Below are 24,226 nucleotides of genomic sequence, written 5' to 3'. Positions count from 1 at the left end.
TTTGTAGATCAAAACAAAGATAATCTTCTGATTCTTACTAGCATGCCAACCTTAAAATGATGTCATCCTGTAGTTGCATACCTCAACAAGTCCCTGCAGTATCCTAACAAAGATGACACACCCATAATGCACTCTGGCTGCTGATGGGATTAGCATATTCAGGGTAGAGGTAAGAAGTATGGCAGCTCCAAAAACCCTGAAAAATAAAAGGAATTAATAGATCTACATTTCTCAGATCAAGGTTAATTGCAAGCAATTTTAAGGTAGACTGTTTTATTCTAAAAGAATAAGAATGTTCTGAACTTGATTGGCTAGCCACTGCAAATAGATACTTGGACTACCTTGCATTGCTATATCATTTGAAGCACAAGAAATAAAAGAAGGACCCAATAAATCTGGTTATACTTAATTTTTTCACTTTCTTCACAGACCTAATTACAAATTGCAAATAGATAATTAATCATTGTATATGTTTTTGGTCTATATATCAGTCTACAATGTAAGGTGCTTAAGGGCAAGAGCTTGTTTTTTAGATACACTTTTGTATCTCTAATGCATAGCACAGTGCCTGATACATAGTAGATACTCACTGAAGAGTTGTTGAAGAAATAATAAATGCCTAAATGGAATTGTAACTCATGTGATACCATGAAGTATGGTAAATATGATTCCATTCATAAAATTTTATGAAACAAATCTCATGATCAGCTCCCTCAGGACATGTTTATAATAGAAATCATGATCACTTAATATATCTATCTCAGGTTTGTCTGTCTTTTTGTGTAGATGGGTAGGTGGTGGGATTCTGTCTGAGGCACACCTGCCCTTGCATACATATAAACAACAATTCAAAATTGCTAACACTTTTATCCATCTGCAAGTAAAAATTCCATTCCATCATCAACCGAAAAATCTTCCATAATGCTAATACCAAGCAAGAAAAACATCCCCTTAACTGGGCAAATTTAGAAATATTTTCTGGCAAAGAAATTTGGGGACACATTATATCTAATGAGCTAAGCTGTGTGTTCTGTGCAAGTTTTTTCAAGTCAAACTTTGAGCCTTGGATTCAGTCAAGATTGGTTGCCTCATAGAAGCTCTCATTTTTCCAAGGGCCCATTGAAATGTAACTGTTAAAGACATGAGTTTCTGAAAGGGGTCTTGATCATTATTAATTTGCTCCTGAAATTTGAGAAATGGCTTTATGAAGGGCTGAAGTGGATCAGCTCTTTTTCTATGAATCATAGACTGGGCCAAATACATTTATTTACTTGATGTAGCCTAATATGTACCTGTCCTCAATGGCTTCTCTTCAGAGGTAACTAGTCACTCAGGAGGTGAATATTCTGTTCCATTCTTCCTCTGTGCTGTTTGCTAAATAGGTATCTTTGAGTTTGAGTCAAAGAATAACTTATTTCCTAAATGTTGAGCACAAAATAGAAACTTTCTATTCCTAGAAATGATTATTCTCATTAAAATGCCACACATGCAGTGATATTAAACTTCTGCCAAATATAGATTTATTTTTTAGAAAATAAATGCAAAAATCCCATAACCTGTCTTTATAAAATAAAAATCCAAAATTGTTATTTAAATTGATTTAAAATGTATTTTCATGCTTGATTACTTTCAAGTTAAAGGAATTTTCACCTCTTTTAAGACTGAAATACGCATGTTCTTGTGTGCAAACCCCAGAACACTTTGGAGGTTTCCTTTAGGGCTGAGAGGAACTAGATAGAAGGAAATGTATGTAGCAAGTTTCCTGGACATAGTGGTAAATGGTACCTGATCCCAAAGCCCAATGAGGAAAACATATTTTCCCCCTGTTCTGGGAGTTTGAATGTTGAACATGTACAACAGAGAGGATGAAGGCAGAAAGTGCAGATGACACAGGAGTTCTGGGCATATGGGTAGGCTGTCTTGATACTGAAAAACCAGTGTTGAGAGTATCTTTCTGTAGATCCATCCCATTTTGCTTATTATGCTTGATAATAATGAGACTGGGGCTGCTTAAGACATCAAGGATAAAGAGAACCAGAGCTACATGGTGCTAAAGGATTTTCAAAATTGTCTATATGAGTTATGCATCCACCCCATTCAGCCCTTTGGAAGAATTCCTTCAAACTGTCATCTATGAACCAGCTGCATTAGAATTCCCTGGAGTGCTATTAAAAATGCAGATTTCTCACTCCAGACTTTCCAAACCAGAATGTGCTAGGAGTGAAGCCTGGAAATCTGTTCTAATAAGTAGTCCAGGTGCTAATTTTGCATGCTAAGTTTTACAAAAAAAATAAAAACAACAAAAAAAAACACTGTACTTTTTAAAATCCAGGTTTATCTAACATGTGTCTTTTCTAATACTGTACTTATTTTGAAAGAATGATGCATGATGTTTATTTTCTATGAATATAGCTTTTAATCATCAGTTTCTTTCTCCCTATTTGAAAGAGTTTAAAATACTGCTATCTCTAGATAAACTAGAGAGAGATGAATTTTATCCATTCTTTAGCTCAAGGTTTCTCAACCTCCACACATTGATATTTTAGGATGGTTAATTCTTTGCTGTGGGATGTAGTCCTGTGCATTGTATCATGTTAACAGCACCCCTGACCTTTATGCACTATATGCCGGTAGCACATGCCTCCAAGTTGTGACAACCAAAAATGTCTCCAGCAATTGCAAAATATCCCTTGGGGGATAAAATCACCTGCTAGTAGAGCTGAATCAATTATGAACTATTTGTTACTCAACTCATACTATAGTCAGAGCTAAATTTAATAAGTGCTTATTTAACTTGCTAGACAGGACACGAACATTTCACATGCCATAAAACCCACAACCATCTAACAACCTAATGACATGGGCATTATTAATACACCCATCTTATAGATGAAGAAACTAAACCTGAGATAAGTGAAATCACTTGCCCAAGGTGTTAACCAGCTCTAGGTAGAGGAGCCTTGTTTCAAATCTAGTCTGATTCCAAAGTCAGTGGGTTTTGCCACTGGGATTTATACCTAATTATGCACATAATATGTAGTTAGTAATGTGGTTCAGTATTCTAACCATAAATTTAAATAATCATCTTCACAAAGCTACCTGAAATCACACTACTATTCCTGAGATAAAATGTCAATAGATCACTTTAGATGTTTATTTTCCACTCTTACCCTGAATATAGTTTCCAATTATATAATCTGTGACATTTCTAAATGCTTCCTACTTTTAACTTTCTTAATCTGTTTAACAATCCATTTTCATTATTAGTGGCCGTTGCATCATAAAAATGGATTGACTGGGCTTCCCTGGTGGCGCAGTGGTTGAGAATCTGCCTGCCAATGCAGGGGATACGGGTTCGAGCCCTGGTCTGGGAAGATCCCACATGCCGCGGAGCAACTAGGCCCATGAGTCACAACTACTGAGCCTGCGCGTCTGGAGCCCGTGCTCCGCAAAAAAAGAGGCCGCGATAGTAAGAGGCCCGCGCACCGTGATGAAGAGTGGCCCCTGCTCACCGCAACTAGAGAAAGCCCTCGCACAGAAACGAAGACCCAACACAGCCATAAATAAATAAATAAATAAATAAATGGATTGACTTTTTTTCTAACTATTTAAGAATACAATCCATCGAAATTTTCAGAACCTAGTCTTCTTTTCTAATTTCATGAAAATGATATCCAAATCAACAGCCAAGTTATTAAAATTATGGTTATCAAAATTCTTGGCCAATATGGGAAGACTTTATACTTTTTCTTGATGTACTACATACAGCCCAAACTGAAGCAGCCACTTCATTCAACACTCATTTATGCATTCACACTCCAAACCTCTGTGAGACTATATTTAAGGTACTGTGTGGAGGAGAAGGGAGCTACAATTTACAGAGCACTTACTATACTTTCTCTACCTACATTAATTCACTTAATCCTCACAACAACTCTCTGAGTTACACTTTCTTTTCATTTTATAAATCAGAGAATAGAGACAGACTGTGCAAGAAAAAAGCAAACAATAGAGCTGATATTTGAATCCAGAACTGTCAGATACGGAAATCTGTAAATCTGCGCTCTTTCATCTACATGATGCAACTAGGCAGCTAGAAAAAGGCAAGGACGCCCTTGGTGTAATAGAAAAAAAAAGAAAGACAAGTGGCCAAGAGACAACATATGCCAAAGGCCAAAACAAGAGTACAAATGGAAAGCAAAGGAGAGAAAAGTCCATTCCAGCTGGGGTGACCAGGAAACAAGTCCATCAGGAGGAAACTTTAAAGTTGGGCTTTGGAAGATTAATCTAAAAATGAATGAAGAAATTCCAAAGAGGAAATGGATCAGCAAAGTTTTGAAACATAGAAGAGATTAAATTACATACCAAAAACTAGGGCAGTATTGGAAATGGCTGGACACAGTAGTACACGTGAGTAGAAGTAAGAATGTCAGGAGTGAGGTGATGAAAAGGGAAGTTGTGAAGAGGGTTTGATGAAATGTAGATAGGATAAGGAAGGCAAGAGAAGAGACCATAAGTCCATGACATCTTGGAGATGATGGAGTTTAGGGTGATCATAGAGGGAAATCAATTATGCCCCTAAAGTCAAGTAAGTATGAAGCTTACTGAAATTGAGAAGAGAGGAAACTATGAAGTCAGAGAGACAGAAGGTGACCAGCATGCATGTAAGTTCAAGTAAGATGAAGGCTTGCAGGGGAGTAAAGGGGCCAAGGTCAATAAAGTTGGTAAAGAAAAAGAAGATGACATAAATATTGTACAGAAATTTTTGTAAAACTTTAGCTTTATTGCTTAATAACTATGTGACTGGAAAGTTACTTAATCTCTCTAGGCTTCTGATTCCTTGTCTATAAAAAGGGCAGTGCTGTGTAATGGTCTAGAGCATGGTTACTAGGCCAGACATCTGGGATTCAAAGCCCATTTCTGTTACTTATTAGTTGAGTGATCTTGAACAGTTTATTTTACTATCTATGCTTCATTCCTCATCTACAAAACATGGATATTTACAGAACCTATGAGTTATTACAAATTAAGCACCCAGAAGAATGTCTGGCATATCCTAAACATTTAAGAGGTATTAGTTGTTCAATGATTATATTAATCTATTATATTTCATAGGATTGCTGTGAGGCTAAATGAAATAATATACCTAAAAGGCTTAGTCTGGTGCCTGGCACATAAAAATAAATCCATAAATGTGAGTCAGTCAAGTAGAAATAATCATAGCCAATGGTGTTATGCTAGTGTGTGCCAGACACTATTCTAAATTCTCATTTTAATCTAACAACTATATTAGAGGGCCACCACTACTATTCTTATTTCACAGATAAAATAACCAAGTCCCAGTGAGTTAAATACGTTGCTAAGGTCACATAGACATTAAGTGGGGAACTATGATTTGTAATGCCTCAGTCTGATTGTAGATCCTAGGTATTTAACCACTAAGCTCTATTGCACTTTAATAGGGGCAGAACTAATACTAGCATTAATAGTGCCAGCAGCAACAGATAAAATAACAAAAACTCTGAAAGACCAAAACATTATTGAAAGATGGATTGTCAAAGCAGTGGTGAGTGAGAGCAGAATTCTACTCTATCCTTCCTATGGTTTGTTTGTTTGTTTATTTATTTAGTATAGTTGACTTACAACATTATACTAGTTTCAGGTGTACAACATAGTGATTCAATATTTTTATAGATTAAACTCCATACAAAGTTATTATAAAATAATGCCTATAGTCTCTGTGCTGTACTTACATGCTTGTAACTTATTTAATTTATACCTAGTAGTTGACTTTGAAGTAAGTAGTTAAATGGAGAGGCCCATTTCAGGAGGGTTGTCTTTTTATGAACAAAATCTAAGCTTCACAAAAGAAGTGGAAGAAATAGTAAAACTGAGTACAGAAAAGAAGTTTTAGGATATAACCTAGTTCAGCACTATGATTTCCAGAGTTCCTCATGTATGATCAACACCTTAGGAAGCTTGTTCAAACACGGAGTGCTGGGTGCCAGAGCTTCTGATTCCATAGGTTTGCACGGTGCCTGAGAATCTGCATTTCTAACAAGTTCCCTGGTGAGGCTGATGTCGCTTTTCCTGATATTAGAATAATTGATTTAGCAGTACTATGCTAGATATTCCCCCAGCCATCACAGAAGAGACAGATCTGGGGCAAGGGACAGGCCCAGAGAGAACAGAGCTTGTCACCACAGCTGAAGTAAGAGCCTTAACTTTTATTATAGAGGGGAGCAGCATGGGTGGAATGGAAACACCTGCTGAAAAGGACAATGTCCCTTATAAAACACAAATCATAATTAGATCATTTGATCAAGACCCAAAGTGAAGTTCTTTGACCTGGCTTTGATTGTCTTCATTAACCAAATTGACCGAGCAGCTGCCATATTTTTCTTGGGGACATATAAACAGCATGACATAACATTAGTTAAGAATACACGTTCTATGGTTACACTGTATGAATTCAATTTCCAACTCTAATTTCTTACTATGTCTGACCTTGTTGTGCAAGTTGTTAATACTTGAGTTCTCTAAGCCTTACCTTCTCCATTTGTAAAATGGAGATAATATGTCTTCATAATTCAAGGGATTATCATGAAGATTAAATAAATCAGTTATGAAAGGAGACAGTATCTGGTTAACAGTAAGTAGTTTATAGTATCAGTTATCATGATATAGAAATTCCCTAACATTCAACAGAGTTTTCAGAGAAGTTTTATTCTCTGTCTTTTTCTTCCAGAATGTTTTTGCCCTAATTAATAATGCTATTTCTGTGACCATGGATTCAAAGTCATTCTGTATTATCCTGAAATTCTAGAAGCTTAAAGTGCATGAATTCTAGCTCCCATTCTGAGGGCATATAGAATTGATTAAAATGCGTCAGTCAGCCTCTCCATCTGTGCCTCAACAGTCCATCTAAAATACCTGACAGGAAACAAACAAACAAAAATTGACAGCCTTCTTCAGATCAATTTTACTTGTCTTGGAATCCCCACAGACTTGCCCCCAATACCTACCCACCATACACGCACGCATGCCTTTCTTTTCCAGCTAATTGCCTCTCTCAGATATTCCTAAAGCACTGTAGATCATTTTTATAAGACTTAACCCAAGATATCATGTGTTCCTCCATCCCCCACGTTATCTGTGTCTCTTGGAGGGCACAGTCTAGGTCTTTCATTTCTTCAAACTCCTTGATGGTAGCAGAATACTTTGCTTGTGGCATGCTCTTAAGAAATGATCACCAGTTACTTTTTTATAAAGATTTTAAATCGAGGGAAATGAAATCTTCCCTTCCTGAGATATACGTAGATGATAACAGGTATTTTTTTCTTTGAGCTTTCTTTATCCCAATAGCCTTAAAATCAATTGACCATTTATTTGTTCTTGAGTTTTTAATGGGGACAAACTGCTGTTCTGGGTATCCTAACAATTCTAGGAAGCTGAGTTACTCTCATAGAATAACTGTAGGATGGTAGCTATGGACTATAGAATTTAGAGTACTTCTGTGGATAAATCCTCACTTGAAATAGTTGCTGAGTTCAAGTACATGACCCAGTCTGGCCTCATCCTTAAGTCTTCCAGACAACATTGTGGAGTCTCCTGAAACCAACTGCCATTACACTTTCTGTTCAGCACAACATCCTCATTAGCTTTTGAAACCACTGTCTTTGAAGTTCTGCTTTCAAAATTAAACTAGGTGGTAATGCTTCAGAGGTGATATATTGTTCTCTTAAAGAATCTCCCCATTTATCAATATTTAACATAGTTGTATATGTTGTATTATGCTTGATAGTCATGATTTTTGTTTGGCTTGATGTTACAGAAACAAATATAAGCATTGAATATATTTTTGATAACTCAACAGAAGGAAATAGATTACATACTAAGAAACATTTAATATTCATGTGAGTTTTATTTTCCCTAGCACCAGTCTCTGACACACAGTTACATTTCACGGCAATATTACCCTGAAAATATTACCCAGGATTACCTGTTTTTCAAGTTTATCAAAAGACTTGTCTAAAAATCAAAACCATGCAAATAAATAGATATTTTAAATTATTCCACAGCTGTGCTGCTCTTTCCTATGGATCTAGCCCAGCACTAAGTAATATAGTAATTTTTTAAAAGAGACTATAAAATAGATTTTTTTAAAGAACATATACACAAATCTATCCAATAGGAAAAATATATTTAGTAAAGAAGCACATCATTTGAAATCAGACATACTGGGGTTCATATGCCAGATCTTCCTCTTACCAGATAGTGATCTTTGGGAAAATAGCTCTGTTATTCTGTGTTCAGTTCTCTCATCAGTAAAACAAGTATAATGATGTCTGCCTTATAGAGTTGCTATAAGGAAGAATGATGATATGTATAAAAAGTTTAGTGATACATATTTTTATTATTCTATTTAATTCTAATTGCATCTGCCTCCTGAAATGGAAAACTAAGGCAATTATGAAGACAATTTATATTTCATATCCTCTCTCTTCCCACCCCCAATACAAATGTACTGTTTAGGGTGAGGTAGAAATTTTATACCTGAATGATCTACTTCACATTGATTGAAAAGCTCTTCTGATATTCACTCACCCCTTTCCATTTCACATAATTAGAGTGTCTCTTCTGTGTTTCCATGCAATGGAGCTGGCTTTCTATTTTTCCCCATTTTAATCTAAAAGCTAGATTTCTGGACTCTTTTTAACTATGGATTAGGAGAAGGCTGTCCTCTACTCCATCATATAAATTAAACAGTCATGTTACTGCTTGACGTCAGGAGGCTCAAAGGGAAAATTTGTGCTGTTTTTCAGATTCATTTTTACAATCTTTGTGTCTTTTGAAATTCCACTGTGGATTTTTTCAGGTGCATTTTTCAATGCCTCGCCATAGGTTAAATGTTAAACTTTAAAACATATCAAATAATAATGTAGTTTATCTGAGAATGTTTTAATGAATTGGTGATTATAGAATAGACATTTAAGACTCTATTCAGTATAATTAACCAATTACACATTTGTAAAATTAATCCAATTTCTGATTTATAGCCTGGGTTTTCCATTTGTTTTGTTTTTTGCTTTATAATCCATTTCAGTTAAGAAACTCACATAAGGTCTGATCACTGCCTCTTCCAAATAAAGGTGAATAATGTGAAGAAAAATAAAGAAATATTATATTTTATATTAGAAAACTTTTTTAGAAATAAATTCCCCCAAATAAATATTTTTCCATTTTTAAATAAATTTTTGATTTTCTGGCTTGTAAATCTAGGTTATCTATAATATCAGGCAGTATTTATATCAGTATATGTAATATCAGGCAGTATATTTATATCAGTGTACTTATATTTATGTTAATACCATATATAAAAATAAACCATCAGTGAAAATTCTAGCAAATTACACGAATTTTTTAGCAATAAATGAAACTAATACATTGCTTTTGCTGAACAAATAGTCAAACTATCTAATTAGTAATTAGATAAATATTGCTGAACTTGAAGTTCCAAGTAATAAGATGAATCTCAACTAAAATGATACTTTATTCTGTTTAAAGCCCTTCTCCTTATAATTGGCAGCTAAAGTGCTACCTTGAAAACCCACTCCTGGTGCAAACATAAGTAAGTAACTGGGTTGAGAAAGAAAAGCAAAGAAATGTGCAAACTAAATATGAAAAATCTTAACTTTTCTGTGCCTGAAGAACAGGATTAGAAACTGATGGGTGCTCTAAATGTCTCAAAGAACATCGTTACAATTTCTGTGAAATGAAATAAGAGCCATTTGCTTATTAAGATTGATTTTCAAAACGATAAACCACTTGAAAGCTACTTAAAATTGTTTTCCTCATGATTTCTCTTGCAGCAAATGACATACTAAGATGAATTCAATTTGCTTATTTTCAAGTTAAAACCTCATTTTACTTGTTTCTTTTCTGCTTGTTATATACACACACACACACACATACGTACACTCCAGTATTCTTAAAGTGATTATATGTAAGATAATATAATCATTTCACACTGTAAGACAAAAAAGGGAAAAGAAGTGTGTGTGTGTGTGTGTGTGTGTGTGTGTGTGTGAGAGAGAGAGAGAGAGAGAGAGAGAGAGAAGATAGAAAGACGGAGAGAGAGAGAGAAGATAGAGGGAGGGAGAGGAGGTTCTGTATTACCAAACGGATTGCCAGAATTGAGAGGCATATAGTATCCCTGATACAGAAATGTTTGGAAAAGCAAATTCAGTTGCTGAGAACCGGCATCACGCCCTGCCTGATGATTAACATTCATTGTGACCCAGAGTGAGTTAGCTGTGAAATTCCCAGTCATCTTCTCTTTCTATGACCCATAGCCACAAACAACCTCACATATCAAGCCCACCCGACAAGGATTTGCCCGGAAGATGTGACAGGAACACTGGTGACTTGTCATTTCTACAGATGATATCTATTTTCCCGGAATCAATCAATCAGTTTCCATTTGCGTAGGGGCTTGTCACTTAACAGGGATCTAGTGTTCCTCACCCCAGGTGTGGCACTAATCCTCTTCTAGAGGGTCTGCAGGAATAGACTGATTCTGGCTGTTTAATGGATTTAATCTAATCAAATCAGGACTCCAGTGCCTCCCTTTGTCACATCTGATGCCCCCATTCCCAAATTAAAAAAGGAATACACAAGCACAAGCCAGCCCTCTGGGTCCCTTGGTACCTCATTATGTTGTAAAAATGACTTCATCACTCATGACAGAGAAATTAGACAGCCCCAACAGTGGCATATGGCAGCGGGAGAATCATTCTACCAGCTGCCCACCTGACTCTCTCCTCCCTCAAAATCACGTCCCTCCCCCCAGAGGCTGCTTCTGCACTGCAGTAGTAGGCTGTGGCAGCCGCAGGGGAAGGCAGACCTAGTAAGGGTGGGAGGAGAGGAGAATGGAAGGAGAGAGAAGCGTGTGTCAGCAAACCACGTGCAAGCCCTTAGGGACCCCTCCTCCCAGATACATCTATTCATCTCCTGGAAAGGGTATTTTCTTTTGTCAGAAGAAAAGAAGGCCTCTTCTGCATTGCCCCAGATACCTAACCTATAGAGCCCACAATGGGAAGATGGCTAGATGTTTGATAGGCAGCTAGATGAGTGAAATAGAGATAGTCACCTCTGGCCCTGAAAGACTGGAGGACTATAAACCAATTCCATCATAGCAGGATGGTGGTCTCTTGCAGCAGGCTTTATGAAAATAATCTGAATTATTTTCTCACCAAAAGGAATTTGCAAATATTTCTCACTGGAAGTGTTAAGAAACCCCTGCTTGCAATCCACGTTACAATGGATAAGTAAGTGTAGAGGAAAAAAGATGATAGGAGAGAGAGGGAGAGAGGGAGAGAGGGAGAGAGGGAGAGAGGGAGAGAGGGAGAGAGGGAGAGAGGGAGAGAGGGAGAGAGGGAGAGAGGGAGAGAGGGAGACAGTGTTTGGTGATGAGACTTAAGAATCTATTTCCAATGCTTATTACTATATATAAAGCACATCTTCATTATTTTATTTCTGTGAAAGAAAAATGACAGAATAACACCAGTAAAATTATTTCTTTCTGGACTTAAAATATGAAGATGTGTTTAAAATATCTTTGTTCATCTTCCTAAAGATCATTCTCACATTTTCATAATCAGGCAAGCCATATATTTACCTAAAGTATATCAAATTCCACTTACATAAATGCAAATGCACATTAGTAAACAGTTCTATAATCCATGTATTAAAATTTGTTCATTTTTAATTATAAATCTTCTCTTTTTTACATCAGTAGTACAAACTGAGCTGTATCAATCAAAATTGCAAGGAAGAACCTCTTCTTTCTTGCAGACAAAAGTTTTAAACTATCCCAGTCACGCTCAAACCTCTGCAATCTTCTAGAAGCTCAGACTCCCAAAGGGCTGCATCAGGAGAAAAAGTTCCAAATACCACGTTTTTTCCTCCAGAAAAATCACACTATTTGTCTAAGTATTTATCAAGTTTGGATTTTGCCTTTTGCAGGGGAAAGAACAGAAGCACTCATGTTATGGCCAAATCATTTGGGAGCCAGTACACACACAAAAATACAGTATGTTTCCCCTGCCACAAAAATCTAAGAATCCCTTGGGCCTGCTAAAGCCTTCTCTCTCTAATTCGTGGATTTCTGTCCTGGATTTGGGACATGATAGATTGCAGGCACTCATTCAGAGAGCAGAGCACTCATTTCAGCTTGCTACTGAAAGTGAACTTTGCCATAAAGCACATAATATGAGGCAGGGATGATACATTTCAACATAGAGAGAGCCTGTGGTCATGTATTACTGGACACCTGAGTTTTAGTCACAATCTCTTTGTGACTTTGAGCCAGTCACTGCCTCCCTGATTCTCCATTTCCTTTCCCGGTGGATAAAGTGAGAGGATTGGATTAGATGAGCCCTGTCCAGGTCTAATATGGGTTCTTTCTGTTATAGGGAGTTCACTATATGCTACAGATACATGTGATCCTCAGTCTCTTATCTGAATAAAGAACTGTTTTCTCTTTAACGAAAGTCAAGTTAGAAACTCAAGAAATACCTGAAAAGGTAAAATGTTGCACTTGGAACCGAACCCTCTTTGAATAAAGGATAGGGGTGGGGGAAATAATCTTTAATTTTCATCAGAGAAGACTAACCTCAAACTTAAATGGATTTCTCTAAGCACATTTATAATGCCTGGCCAGAATTCAAAGATTGCGTGCACTGAAACACTAGCACTCTCCACACTCTTGGCTATAAGTAATTTTTTAAGACAGCCCTTTACAAGCCTTCAAATGAGACTTATGACATTTTCAGTGAACAATAATTTTAATTGTGAAGTGTGTATGGGAAAATAATTTTAAAGGCAGAAATCTGACATGTGAAAAGAGGTATTTTTATCGCAATAGAAATAATCTTTTTGCATTACTAATACTTACAGCAAATTTAAACACAAGTGATATCGAGTGATCACAAGAGGTTTTTTCTTTCAATTTTTTCTGAATTAAGATGTGATTGAAAATAAATGATAACAGCCAACAATTATTGAGTGCCAGGCATATCTAAGAACTTTACACATATTCTCTTAATTAGCTGTCTTGATACTCATATCAGGTAGATAGTTTGATTAGCTCCCTTTTACAGAAATGCAAACTGAGGCTCAGAGATGTTAAATAATGTTTTAAGTCATTCAGTTATTAAGTAATACATTCAGAAGTCTGAACCCATGCCATTTGGCTTTAGATCCTGTATCTTAACCACTATGTAATATTGCCTTTTGTAAAAGGTGCAAAACACTTTGTTGTGATGTTTATTTCATTTATTCCACAAGTATCTATTATGGGTCAGGGTCTCTTTGGATAGAGCAGTGTAAGTAACAAGGACAAAACTGCTTGCACTCACGGAGCTTACATTTTATTGTAGGAAGGCAGTTATTTCTTAGTTATAGATCAGAAAGAAAAATAGCGGTATGATAGCTGGCAATAGTGTTACATAAATAATTAAAGCAGAGTTGGGAAGTCAGGAGGACAGGAGCAGAACAGGGAAATTTTTTAAATAGGGCTTAAATAATATTGCCACCTAGACAGAGGCAAGAATAGTCTTTGTGAATACAATATCATCCATTAAAAATATAGTGTTGACCAAACTTCCTTTGGTAAATCTGAACCTCTTTGGTTATGCCTTTGTAAATATTGTGTTGTTTCTCCCACTAAATACTTGACCAAGTTCCTCATCACTCTCTAAATGCAAGATAAAGATAGTTTTTTTTTATCAATTTCACGTTCATAAATTTTTGAGTTACTGTAAGCCCTATGCTCTTTATTGTTTAAAGACAAAATTAATTTGCCTCCAATACCTTCTTATCACTGTATTAAATGTTCTCATCTTAAACATTACAGATTTTGTGAGGAATCTTCCTTTGATTCCCCACTCTAAAGCCCTCCATGGATTTGACTAAATTCTCCGGCCCAGGATGTGCATTAGCCCTTTAAGGAAAGGCAAAAGAAAAAAATGATGCAAGAGGTCTCCCTGAGACCCAGTTTCCTTTCGCCACTACTCTCCCACCTTCTCTCCTCATTGAGCAGGACAGCAAGCATACTTAGAATAGGACAAGAAAAAGGACCAAGAATCTGTATTCTGACCAAGAGTAGGGCTGCTTTTGCTTAATCCATGAAATGGAGAAGCCAAATTATCATTTGTTTTTCATTGAGAAATCTGCCAGGAAGTGTAACCAGAAGCCCTTCTCTCTAGAGGAACTGTCTCCACACACTTCAGTTCCTCTGCTCTAGTTCCACCCACAATGCTGATGGCAAACACTTTCCAAAATGAGCTTCTTTTACACCTAGAGGGAAAGGACTCTGTCCCCAGTATCTCACCCAAGGGAAATCTTGTTCTATTATTAAATGATCTATAGGGAAGGGAGAATGGGTATACAATGCCTGTAGGTGGAAAACTGGTCTTGCTGTGTTGTTTTTACTGTTTTTGAAAAAGGAAATATACATCTTTCAAGCAAATTCTAAAAATCTTTAAAATTTTGTGTTAAAAAAGTCTTCCAAGATAAAATTCTATGTAGCATGTATAGGACTAATTGGACATTCACCAACTTGTCAATAAAGGTGTTTCTGGGTGATTACGTTATTTATGATTTTTTATTATCCTCTTTTTAATATATTTTTATTTGATATGTAATACTTTTATAATCAGAAAAGGGAATGTTATACATTTTAAACCTGTTTTCACAGGAGGCTGTATATTTCTCACTGTATGTTTTGTAATATTATTTTCAAAATAAAGCAAGTATGTAAAAATCTTAAAATGTGATAAGGAAGTGAATCTATACTCTTCTATCTGTTCACAAGATTTTACAATAAATTTTGACTTTATTTTCTCAGCCTTGGAGAATACAAAGCATTGTGTATGAAAATATTGTTTCTCTTCCCTAAATATCCACTTAAAGGTAAGGTGATTTTGGATTCAAATAATAATTCTAAAATTCAGAAAATTTTTCCCTTGAGGAAAATCTACCAAACAAATTAGAACCTGAGTCAACATCAGTCTTTTCTTTACTAAACATGACACAAATGCTAGCAATGAACTTGATTTTTTTTTTTTTTTAACTAAGAAAACCTGTTTACTGACCTCCCAGTGTTAGAAAGAGGGAACGCTGGAGCATCCCTGGTGTTTTTTCCTGGCAGGAAAATGTTAGCATTTTAACATTTGGCAAGCTGAAGGTTTTGACTCTGAAAAAAAACTTAAAGGCATAGCCATTATATTTTTATTTCACATTTTATTGAGTTTCCTTTTTTCTTTTTTGGTGACTTGTTGGATGTTTTCCCAATGAAGTGAAAATATTTTACATATGTATGTTTGGAGTATCTTTCTGGGAAGTTTGTTTTGCTTTAGAAAATATTTTTAGGAAAAAAAGAGATTCGAGACACTGCATTTTGGATATAAAAGTCAAAACTCTAACATGTTCATTACCAGTAATATTCCTTTACATTTTTCTGCCTTATATCAATTTTTAAAATTTATCCCATCCATAAAATTGGGTTCTCTACACAGTTAATAATTTTCAGTTTAAACTGATTCATTTTTTAAAAGAATATTTTTTTCTCCTGTTGGGTCTGAGTATTAACCATAATCATGTCAAGGTAAAGATGATATTCAAAAGGCACTATTCCTAATCTATTGCACTCTCCTCTCGACGTTTTGAAGGCCAGTCCAAAAATCCTCACCCTAGGGGCATTAAGCCTAAAATAAATTTCCAAGAATCTCTCCCTAGGCCTTGGAGATGACTGAGAAATCTTGCGCAGGAAAACACCTCTGGTGAATGGATTGTAGGTGACAAAAGCCAGGGAAGGGGCCTTGGAGATTTCACTGAGGGATAGGGAGAGACCAGTTTAGGAAAGCAAAGAGGAGATCAAGACTAGAGAGGTGTCCAGTTCTAGATTACTTCCCAGGAAAACTTGACCTTTTGCGGGGAGCGAGAGGGGTGAAGTCATAGGTACAGGGTCTGAAAGAAGGCCCAAAGTCTTTATTTGGGATCTCTATATAGCAATAACTGAAAGGGCGGAGTGCATCTTTTCTTTCTCAGCTTAACACTTAGGTTCAAGAAGCATTTCGTTTTATTTATCAAAATACACACAATGAAGCAAATGAAGCTGTCTCTCACAGTCGGCGTGCCAGGCTGTGCTCCTTGACACCCCCATCCCATCAGTCCTTTCGCCTCGTATTTCGGGGTGCCTCTGCAGGTGGCGCTGGGGGCACTGCTGAGGGCTGGCGCTAGGACCTCGGCTGCAGCCACCACCGCGGCCAGGCTGGAGGCCTCTGGCAGCAGCTGAGCGCCTTCCCCACCCCCGCCCCTACTCAGCAGAGCTCATTAACAGGTGGAGTCGCACCCGGGGCGCCTGAAATCCCGCCTGGCTCCATAGAAACAAATCCTGCAGACCCAGAGCACCATCTGGGCGGGCTGTTTTTTGCGCTCTACGGGGAGGTCAGCATCACACGGAGCAGGGGCACCCGAAGGACGTGCACACCAGAGCGCAGTGACGCCCCCCATCCCTTTGTGCGCTCGGCGGCGCCGTCTCTGCTCCCCGGCTCCCCGCCTGGCCTCAGCTCCTAGCAGCCACCGAGGCACGTCGACCATTTCTCGAGAAGCAGGTTACGCCAGGGCAGGGAGGCGGCGGCGACAAAGTGCGCCCGCCGTGGAAAACCCAAATCCTTTGGGGCGCCTTATTCTGGAACGAGGCACAGTGTTCGAGCCCCGCGAGTGGGTTCCAGGGTACTAGGAGACATCGCCCAGGAGTTCCCCAACCCCGCGGGGCCGTCGCCCCTGCCCGCGGCCTCCGCTGCCCCTCGGAGGGTATAAGTCCCACCTCCCCGAGCCCCCGCCGGGCCCGATGCTTTACCTGTTGGCGGCCAGCCGAGAAGCGATGTAGCCGCCCGGAATCTGGGTGATGATGTAGCCCCAAAAGAAAGAACCGTGGATCATCCCCACGGTCTCCGGGTCCCAGTTGAATTTGGCTTTCTAGGGGAGTAGGAAAACAAAACAAAACAAAAAACAGGTGGAGGGAGAGAGTAGAGTCAGTGCTTGGGCTGAAAATTCATGTTCAGTAATTCTCGGTCGAACAGCCCTCACCGCCCGGGGTACTCCCAGCATTCTGAGCATGGGGGTGGCTTAATTTTCGTTTCCTAACAAAATTGAAGCTGTATCTTCTTACGGAGAAGACATGCCTCTTTTAACTGAAAAACCGTGCTCGTTTGAAATGGATTGTGATTAATAGCGAAGTTGGGCGCCCTGGCTTTGCTCCCCGACGACTGCCAGGAAGGTCGGATCACCTCTGCGAGCGAGGAGTCATCAGGGCTTGAGTTTGGGAAATGAGGACTCCCCACGAAGGGATTCTGTTCGCTGGCTGGGGAAAGAGACACCTGACGCGGGTCCATTTAGCCGACGCCGACCACGCAGTAGTGGAATCGCTTGGAGAATGGAACCCAGCTGGAGAAATTCTGGGGAAGGGAGGTGGGGAGCTTGGGATGGAAGGTGCTGAAGTCGGAGGACCTAGTAGGAAGGATGGTCCCAGCACAATGGGGATGGGCATAGGCCAGAAAGATTTGGAAAAAGCCCGGGGAAACTAGGGGACTCAGTGGAGGGGAAGGGGTTGTTCAGAGGTGGTCAGAAGAGCGGGAGAGGGTGTGTCTGAAGGTCGGGGCCTAACTCCGCCCTCACCAGCCTGGTCCGCTGCACAAGGTGAACCTTACAGTACACTGGGGAGAACTCTCTGCGCAGGAAAGATGAAAGAGCCCTTATCCGGCCTGGGGAACTGAGGACCCTTATTTTTCCCCCCTTTGAATAAAATTATGAAACCAAACGCACTTTGCACTGTTTCCCGGAATACCCAGGGCCCATCAGCGCTCACAGCTTCCCATCCACAGCCCGTCCCAAATTTTGCATCCCAACCCCCAACCCTCGCTCTGCTTGGCTTACGTTAGCTCAGATCACTAAACAGGAAGTCAGGGCCCACGGGTTTCTGTGACCTTGACGTTGACCCTCCTCTACCTAAGCGTCACCCAACGCACATCCTAAGATTACGGGACTGGCTTCCCCGTGACCCCGAGACTGTCCTGCGCTGCATCGGCTCCCCTCCGACAGTCAGGTGGGACGCTCCTAAAGACCCCTCGGCTAAAACTGCCGATGTGTGTGCACAGTTGTTTGATTTGTTTTTCGGTTTCGTTTCATTTTGGTTATGGAGAATGTTGGCGAGAATCGGAAGCCGGGGAAAATTATAACTAACCTGCTGCTCTATTCTTCCGAGTAAAAGAAAATAGTTCGATTTAGATTTAGCGGACAGTATTAAGGACCAATTCCTTGTATAAAATCACTCTCCTCAAAAACCTAGTGAGCCAGATGCTTTATTTTACACTTTGCAGGGGAGAAGAGGAAGGCCCAGAGAACAGAAGAGACTTGCTCCAGCCTGAAAAGGGCTTGATTATACTGTCGCGTCCCAATCTAGAAGGGCAGTGCTCGAGGGGCCGGACAAGCCTTCCTCATTCAATGGGGATAGTGGGGCTCAAACAGGTGAAGTGGCTTTGCGAAACCACAGGGCCAGCTGTTGCCCACCTCCTTGATGACCTTGCCCCCGCGGTGGATGGTGCTGTTGTTGACCATGTCCACAATGGCCACGCCCAGGTTGCAGCGGATGCCGAAGGAGATGCAGAAGCCCAGGCCGCTCATGATGGCGATGATATAGCGACGTGGCAGACCGAAGCACCTGCAGTCGCACAGCGGCGCCTTCTTCTCAGGCACCTCCAGGGGCTTCCCATCCTCCGTCAGCTCGATGGTCTCCCCGGTCTCCTGCTTCTTCTCCAGCACCCTGCGCGGCACACCGTGGGGAGGCAAGGACGCCACGGGTTAGGCACCCCGACGCCGGCCCGTTCCCAGTTCCCAGGACCGGTCAGGACTCGGGGGATGGGCCCTGACCTGCTTCCCCTCCCTCAGGGGTTAGGGGGCTGGGGCGCCACCAGGCTTCAGGACCTCCCGGGTTCTCCAGCCTTCTTCCAGGCTCCCTCCCCGCGGCAACATCTCTTCAACTTTAGTATCTTCTGTCCTATGGCAACCAGTGCCCATTCCCTCGGGATCCACCCCACAGCGCCTTGATTCACGTACACCGCCTGAGCCTAACTTTCTTGCGGGGTCTGCAGTTTGTGAGGGTGACCCGAAAGGCGCCTTCTCAGCGCCTGTGTAGACACCTCCCGCGTGCAGTGTTCTGCCCAGGCGACAGCCGCTTTCATCCAGCCACCCAGCCTCCCGAGGGCTGCTCCCTGGTGGGCGGGCCCAGGCACAGTCCTGCACCCACGCTACTCCTTCCTTCCCAGCCAAGTTGAAGCTTTCCGGGTTGAGGACACCGGGATCCAACCCCCTCCCCGCCAGCTAAGCCCGGGAGCCCCTTGCACCAAGGCCTGTCCCGTCCGGCGCCCAAGCGGAGAAGGTCTGTGAACGCTCTTTCAGTGTCACGCACTCTCCTTCGCCTTCCTCCAGCTCCTAGGATGCCAGTTCAACATTTACTCTCCTGTTACACAGCTTACTCTTTTATCCCTTGTTACTTGAGTTTGAAACAAAGGCCTCCACAACATATGGCCGACACCTAAGATTCCTACTGCCAGAACATGAATAATTAATTATTCACAACCTTGTGTCACTACTATCTCAGTTACAAACACCGAAAAATGTCATGGACCCATTTCCAAAGAAGTAAAATGAGACTCCCAGATTATACCAATGCACCCGCAAATCAACTCTGGTAAGATGTTCCACACCAAGGTAGAAGATCTCACGTTTATGTTTCGTTTTGTGTTTTTTAACTTGCATAGTATTTCCTAAGATTTCACCCCACTGATTCAGTTGCTTTTAGGCTTTCGTCCTTGTGGGGAGGGGAAAGGGGAAAGGGGAAAGCAGAGTGATAGAATGGTTTTACTAAAAGCTGATAGTGTTGTTTTGGTCCACAATATATCAGCGAAATTTCTGTTTAAAAGAAGAGGAATGTGAAGGGTAACACACCGTGGACCCTTGAGATGGATATTTAAACAAAGAACCTCTCTGTTCACGATTTGCAGATGTTTTCCAATCCACCATATATCTTTTTTCTATGTGTGCCCCTTTAAATGATTATATCCACACACAATTGTTTTCATACCCGCAGGTAAAGCGAATGAAATTTTTAGATCAATTTCAAGAATGCATAGCTTGGGAGACGGCTGTCAAGCAATTTGAGAACTACCAGAAAAAAAAGGTCAAACTTCCAAATTCTACAAAATACCAACTGGGGAAACATCATAACTGTATTTGCGGCTATGTTAATACTTATTCCTAAAGCCCAATTCCAATGTTAGCGTACAGAGCAATTTATTCTAAGAGAGAAAAATTCAACTAATGTGATTTTTTTTCATATTGGCTTCATGTGCTCATATATGCAAAGTTAAACTCCGCACCTGAACTCCCCACCTGATGGCAGTTGAGCTGGGAAAGAACAGCTCTTTCCAGGGCAGCTGCGGGACTGCAGGGCCTTTGCAGTATCTACTGCCGCATAGGTGCATGATGGTGCCTACAAGAAGCCCACCAGGACCAGAGAGAGATTTGGAAAATTGGGAGGTGCCTTGGTCATTTTCTTTACATATCCTATACATTTCCAAAGGCTTCAATTTCTCAAATGCAAAAATTAGCGCTCTCTTAGAATCATTTATCCTTTTGTTTCTGCCCTTTCTTCTTGATTTTCACATTATTAAGAAAATGTGTATTCATTTAATATTCTTGAAAAAATTTAAAGTTGTAGAATTTACAGAATAATTAGTATAGTGACTACAGGGAGGATTAAAATTTAAAATCATTTCTAGTACTTCCAAAGTCATTTTGCTGGTTATTATTATGGCTTTTCTTAAAAGCACTGTGACATTTCCCATGCAAGAAATAGACTTCTAGGAGAGGTCAAATAATTAAAAATGCATATACATTGTTTCAGATTTAAAGAGAGGAACTATTTCAGCTATCAATTATTGATATATTTTGATTCTTCTTCCTTCAGTACAGAAGGAAGATTCCACTGGGAGATTCTCTACTCAAGTGGTTTTAAAGCTGAGACCCAGCTTTCTTTTCACCACTACTCTTTGGAATTTTATTGTTTAATTTTTTAGGTGGTTGTGTTTTTTATTCATTTTTCTGCATTAAAGGAATTTAATTTGGTGTCACTATAAGCAACAAAAGAAAGGCTCTTTGAACGGGTGCAGGTCATTTCTTAATTGTAAAGAGGATAAATCCTCGGTAGGAAAGGATAAGAATCTGCAGGTACCAAAACAAAAATCACACACACACACACACACACACACACACACACACACACACACACACACACACACACACACACACACACACACACACACACACACACACACACACACCAGACAGGTTAATTTAGTGCAACATTCCTGAATTACTAAGTAGGTTTCCAGAGCAGCCCCGCTTCAGCAATGAGCAACAAAAAAGATTTTCCGAACATATTACAATCTCTCTAAGCAACCAGGACTTAAGGAAATAGCTCTGCAGATTTTTTTTCGTGCTGAGTCCCAGGCAAACAGAGGTTTGCTTTTCCTTACCTGTAGATCTGGCCGAGGGATTTTCCAGCAAAATTCTTTAGTCCCTCTTTTCCTGGGGTCAAAATCCTTTGTTTTACCGACTCCATTCCTGCAAAGCGTGGTGTCGGCTCTTGCCAGATTTAAATAGAAATCGCTAGGAAAGGGGAGAGTTGCGCATATTGTCTTAATCGCTTAAGGTAGTTGTAGGTTTTTTCTTCTCAGCAGAACGGTATCGGTGTGCCTCTTGCAAGAGTGCGATTGAGAGAGAAGAGGGAGAGTGAGAATGGGAATACAACAGAATAGCTGCATGCAACCCACGGGTTTCCTAATAGGAGAGTTGGTAGACACAATCAGAAAGTCTCATTGGAAGGGGAGGATCCGGTGGCAAAGGGCGCACGCAGTGCCATGGTATTTGGGCGGGTGCAGATGAGTCCTTGTCCTGGAAGTCAGTCCACTGGAAAACAATGTAAATTCCCGGTTTTGAAAGCCTTGTTGCTGTCAAATCTTCTGCCTTTTAAACGTGGGCGGAAATACCACAGAACCCTTGTGTAAGGACAAAGTCAAAAGAATAGTACTTTTTAAAATGGTGCCTTTGCGGTAAGGAGCAGAGCAATTCCAAAACTCATGGGAGCATCTTAGGTCTCAAGTGAGCGATACTGCTATAGTTTTTCCTCCTTGCCCACGACCTCCTCCCATCACGCCGGCGCAAACTCCGCTCTGCGGTAGTGTCGAATTAAGATGGAGAAAGCCTGCTGCTCTTTGAGGACGTGAGTAAATAACAGATACACGGTTCTGATTTGGGCAGCGTCAGGGAAGATTTTGTTTTCAGCACCGCTGACAGAGCCCGTCTGGGCGCTTCTCGGAAAAATTGTTCAGCACCAAGGACAGAGTAAGTTTCAGGAAAAGGGGAGGTTTCTTTTGGCTGGCCAGGTTGCCAACTTTCTAGGGGAACTGGGAGGATGGCCCTGACCAAAGACTATACTGGGGATCTTCAGGAATGGATGCTATGGAAACCAAGTGAGAAGATGTCATCATCGCCAGGGTTTGCAGGGAGCATGGTGCATTGAGCTCTGCAAAAGAGAAAGACTTTATTAAAAATTGACAAGTTACTTCTAGTTTCCTATGTTTTGCCCAGCACGCTGATGCCAGCTCTGACAGTGTTGCAGGGAAGGAAGGTTACAGCACATTTTACTTATGTTTGTGTTATTTGGGGCACCGGGGCTCCCTTGAATATAAAATATATGTATACAAAGTGCATAATTATATTGTTCCTGTGTTTTGTTTTAACCCCTGATAGGTAAGAAAAAAAAGGAAGGAAGAAAGGAGGAAAGAGAAGGAAGAAGCAAGAAAGAGGGATAGAGGGAAGGAGGGAGGTGGGGGAGGGAATAGAGAAATAATTTAAAAAAGAATAGTTTTCCTGTGTTCTTGGTTAAATAAAAGAGAAGCAGTTTAATATAAATTCCTTGGAATTGTATGCTTCTTCACTTAACTAATTTTCAGCACACTACTGAAATACCAATATACTGATGAAATTTGTGGCTATACCTTGTGCTTGTTAACAAATTATCATTGATTATATTTTCAAGATTTATTTAAAATTATTTATAATCGTTTAAAATGTAATTTTTATTTTGTACCATCTTCTCCTAAAGTAGAACTACAGAGAGAAATTCATGTAAGATATTTGCTTTCACATATATAGGAATAGCATCAATGAATCTATTTCATTAAGCAAAGCAAGAAAACAATGCAAGCTTAATGTTAATTATTAATGCATTTGACATGAATCACGAACCTCTTAGATGAAATTCAGGCAAATAGTTACAAAACAGATTGTCCTTGAAACACATTCGCAAAGTCAAAATCCTTCAATTTCCTTTAAGCCAACAGGGGGAGTAGATTTTTCTTAGGGATTCTGTTACCGTATCTCAGAAGTATGGATCTAAGTACAGAATCATGTAAGAATATTACCCAAATAGGCCAAATAATACAATGAATATGCATAAACTGAATGGATAGCTGAAAAAAATTTCAAAAGTAGCTAAAACTACCATTATTAAATTTAATATTTATCAAATTATATTTTCTATGAATTATAATAAAGAAAAGGATACCGGAAGCATCTTTCTCTTATTTTGTTGTGCATTAAAATATATATTTCCTATTACAATACTGAACAAGATTTTTCTAAAACTCTGGAATGCCTCGAAATAGTATCTACCCCCAAGATGATCAACTGTAAAAAGGGAAAAAAGAAAACTCATTAAACTACCTTCCTCCAAACAAAAGATTCAAGCTTGTCAGGACTTGACTCATCAAGTGTTTTTCAAAATATCTAAGTTTTTCAAATCTTTAGTGACCAAGTTCATTAAATTTAATTCATTTGGGATATCCATTATTTTGAAATTCCAGAAAGTTATATAAAAAATAGAAGTCAAAGAAATATCTGTGAAGCTATGATGGTGACATAAAAATGATTTTTCCAAGCATTCCTGCCTAAGTTTCACCCGAAATGATTAGAGATCTAAACCACTGGCAAACTTGATTGCTAAGTCATGTGTGTGTGTGTGTGTGTATATATTCAT

General features: G+C 39.6%; 1 protein-coding gene across 1 annotated transcript in view; it reads right to left on the bottom strand.

Annotated features, from left to right (window-relative positions):
- SLC17A6 (solute carrier family 17 member 6) overlaps positions 1 to 22,172 on the bottom strand; it is a 38,137-nt gene extending 15,965 nt beyond the window's left edge. The window contains exons 1-4 of the mRNA XM_060017351.1: positions 21,663 to 22,172; positions 18,637 to 18,889; positions 16,928 to 17,046; positions 82 to 196 (exon numbers count right to left, since the gene is read on the bottom strand). Coding sequence (XP_059873334.1) covers positions 82 to 196; positions 16,928 to 17,046; positions 18,637 to 18,889; positions 21,663 to 21,748 — 573 coding nt within the window. The 5' untranslated portion in view covers positions 21,749 to 22,172. The remainder of the gene's footprint in view (positions 1 to 81; positions 197 to 16,927; positions 17,047 to 18,636; positions 18,890 to 21,662) is intronic.
- Positions 22,173 to 24,226: the final 2,054 nt, after the last annotated feature.

Source organism: Delphinus delphis, chromosome 8 (assembly GCF_949987515.2).
Source record: "Delphinus delphis chromosome 8, mDelDel1.2, whole genome shotgun sequence".
Lineage (NCBI taxonomy): Eukaryota > Metazoa > Chordata > Mammalia > Artiodactyla > Delphinidae > Delphinus > Delphinus delphis.
Note: the sequence above shows the minus strand (reverse complement) of the source record. Positions and strands in the feature narration are given on the sequence as shown.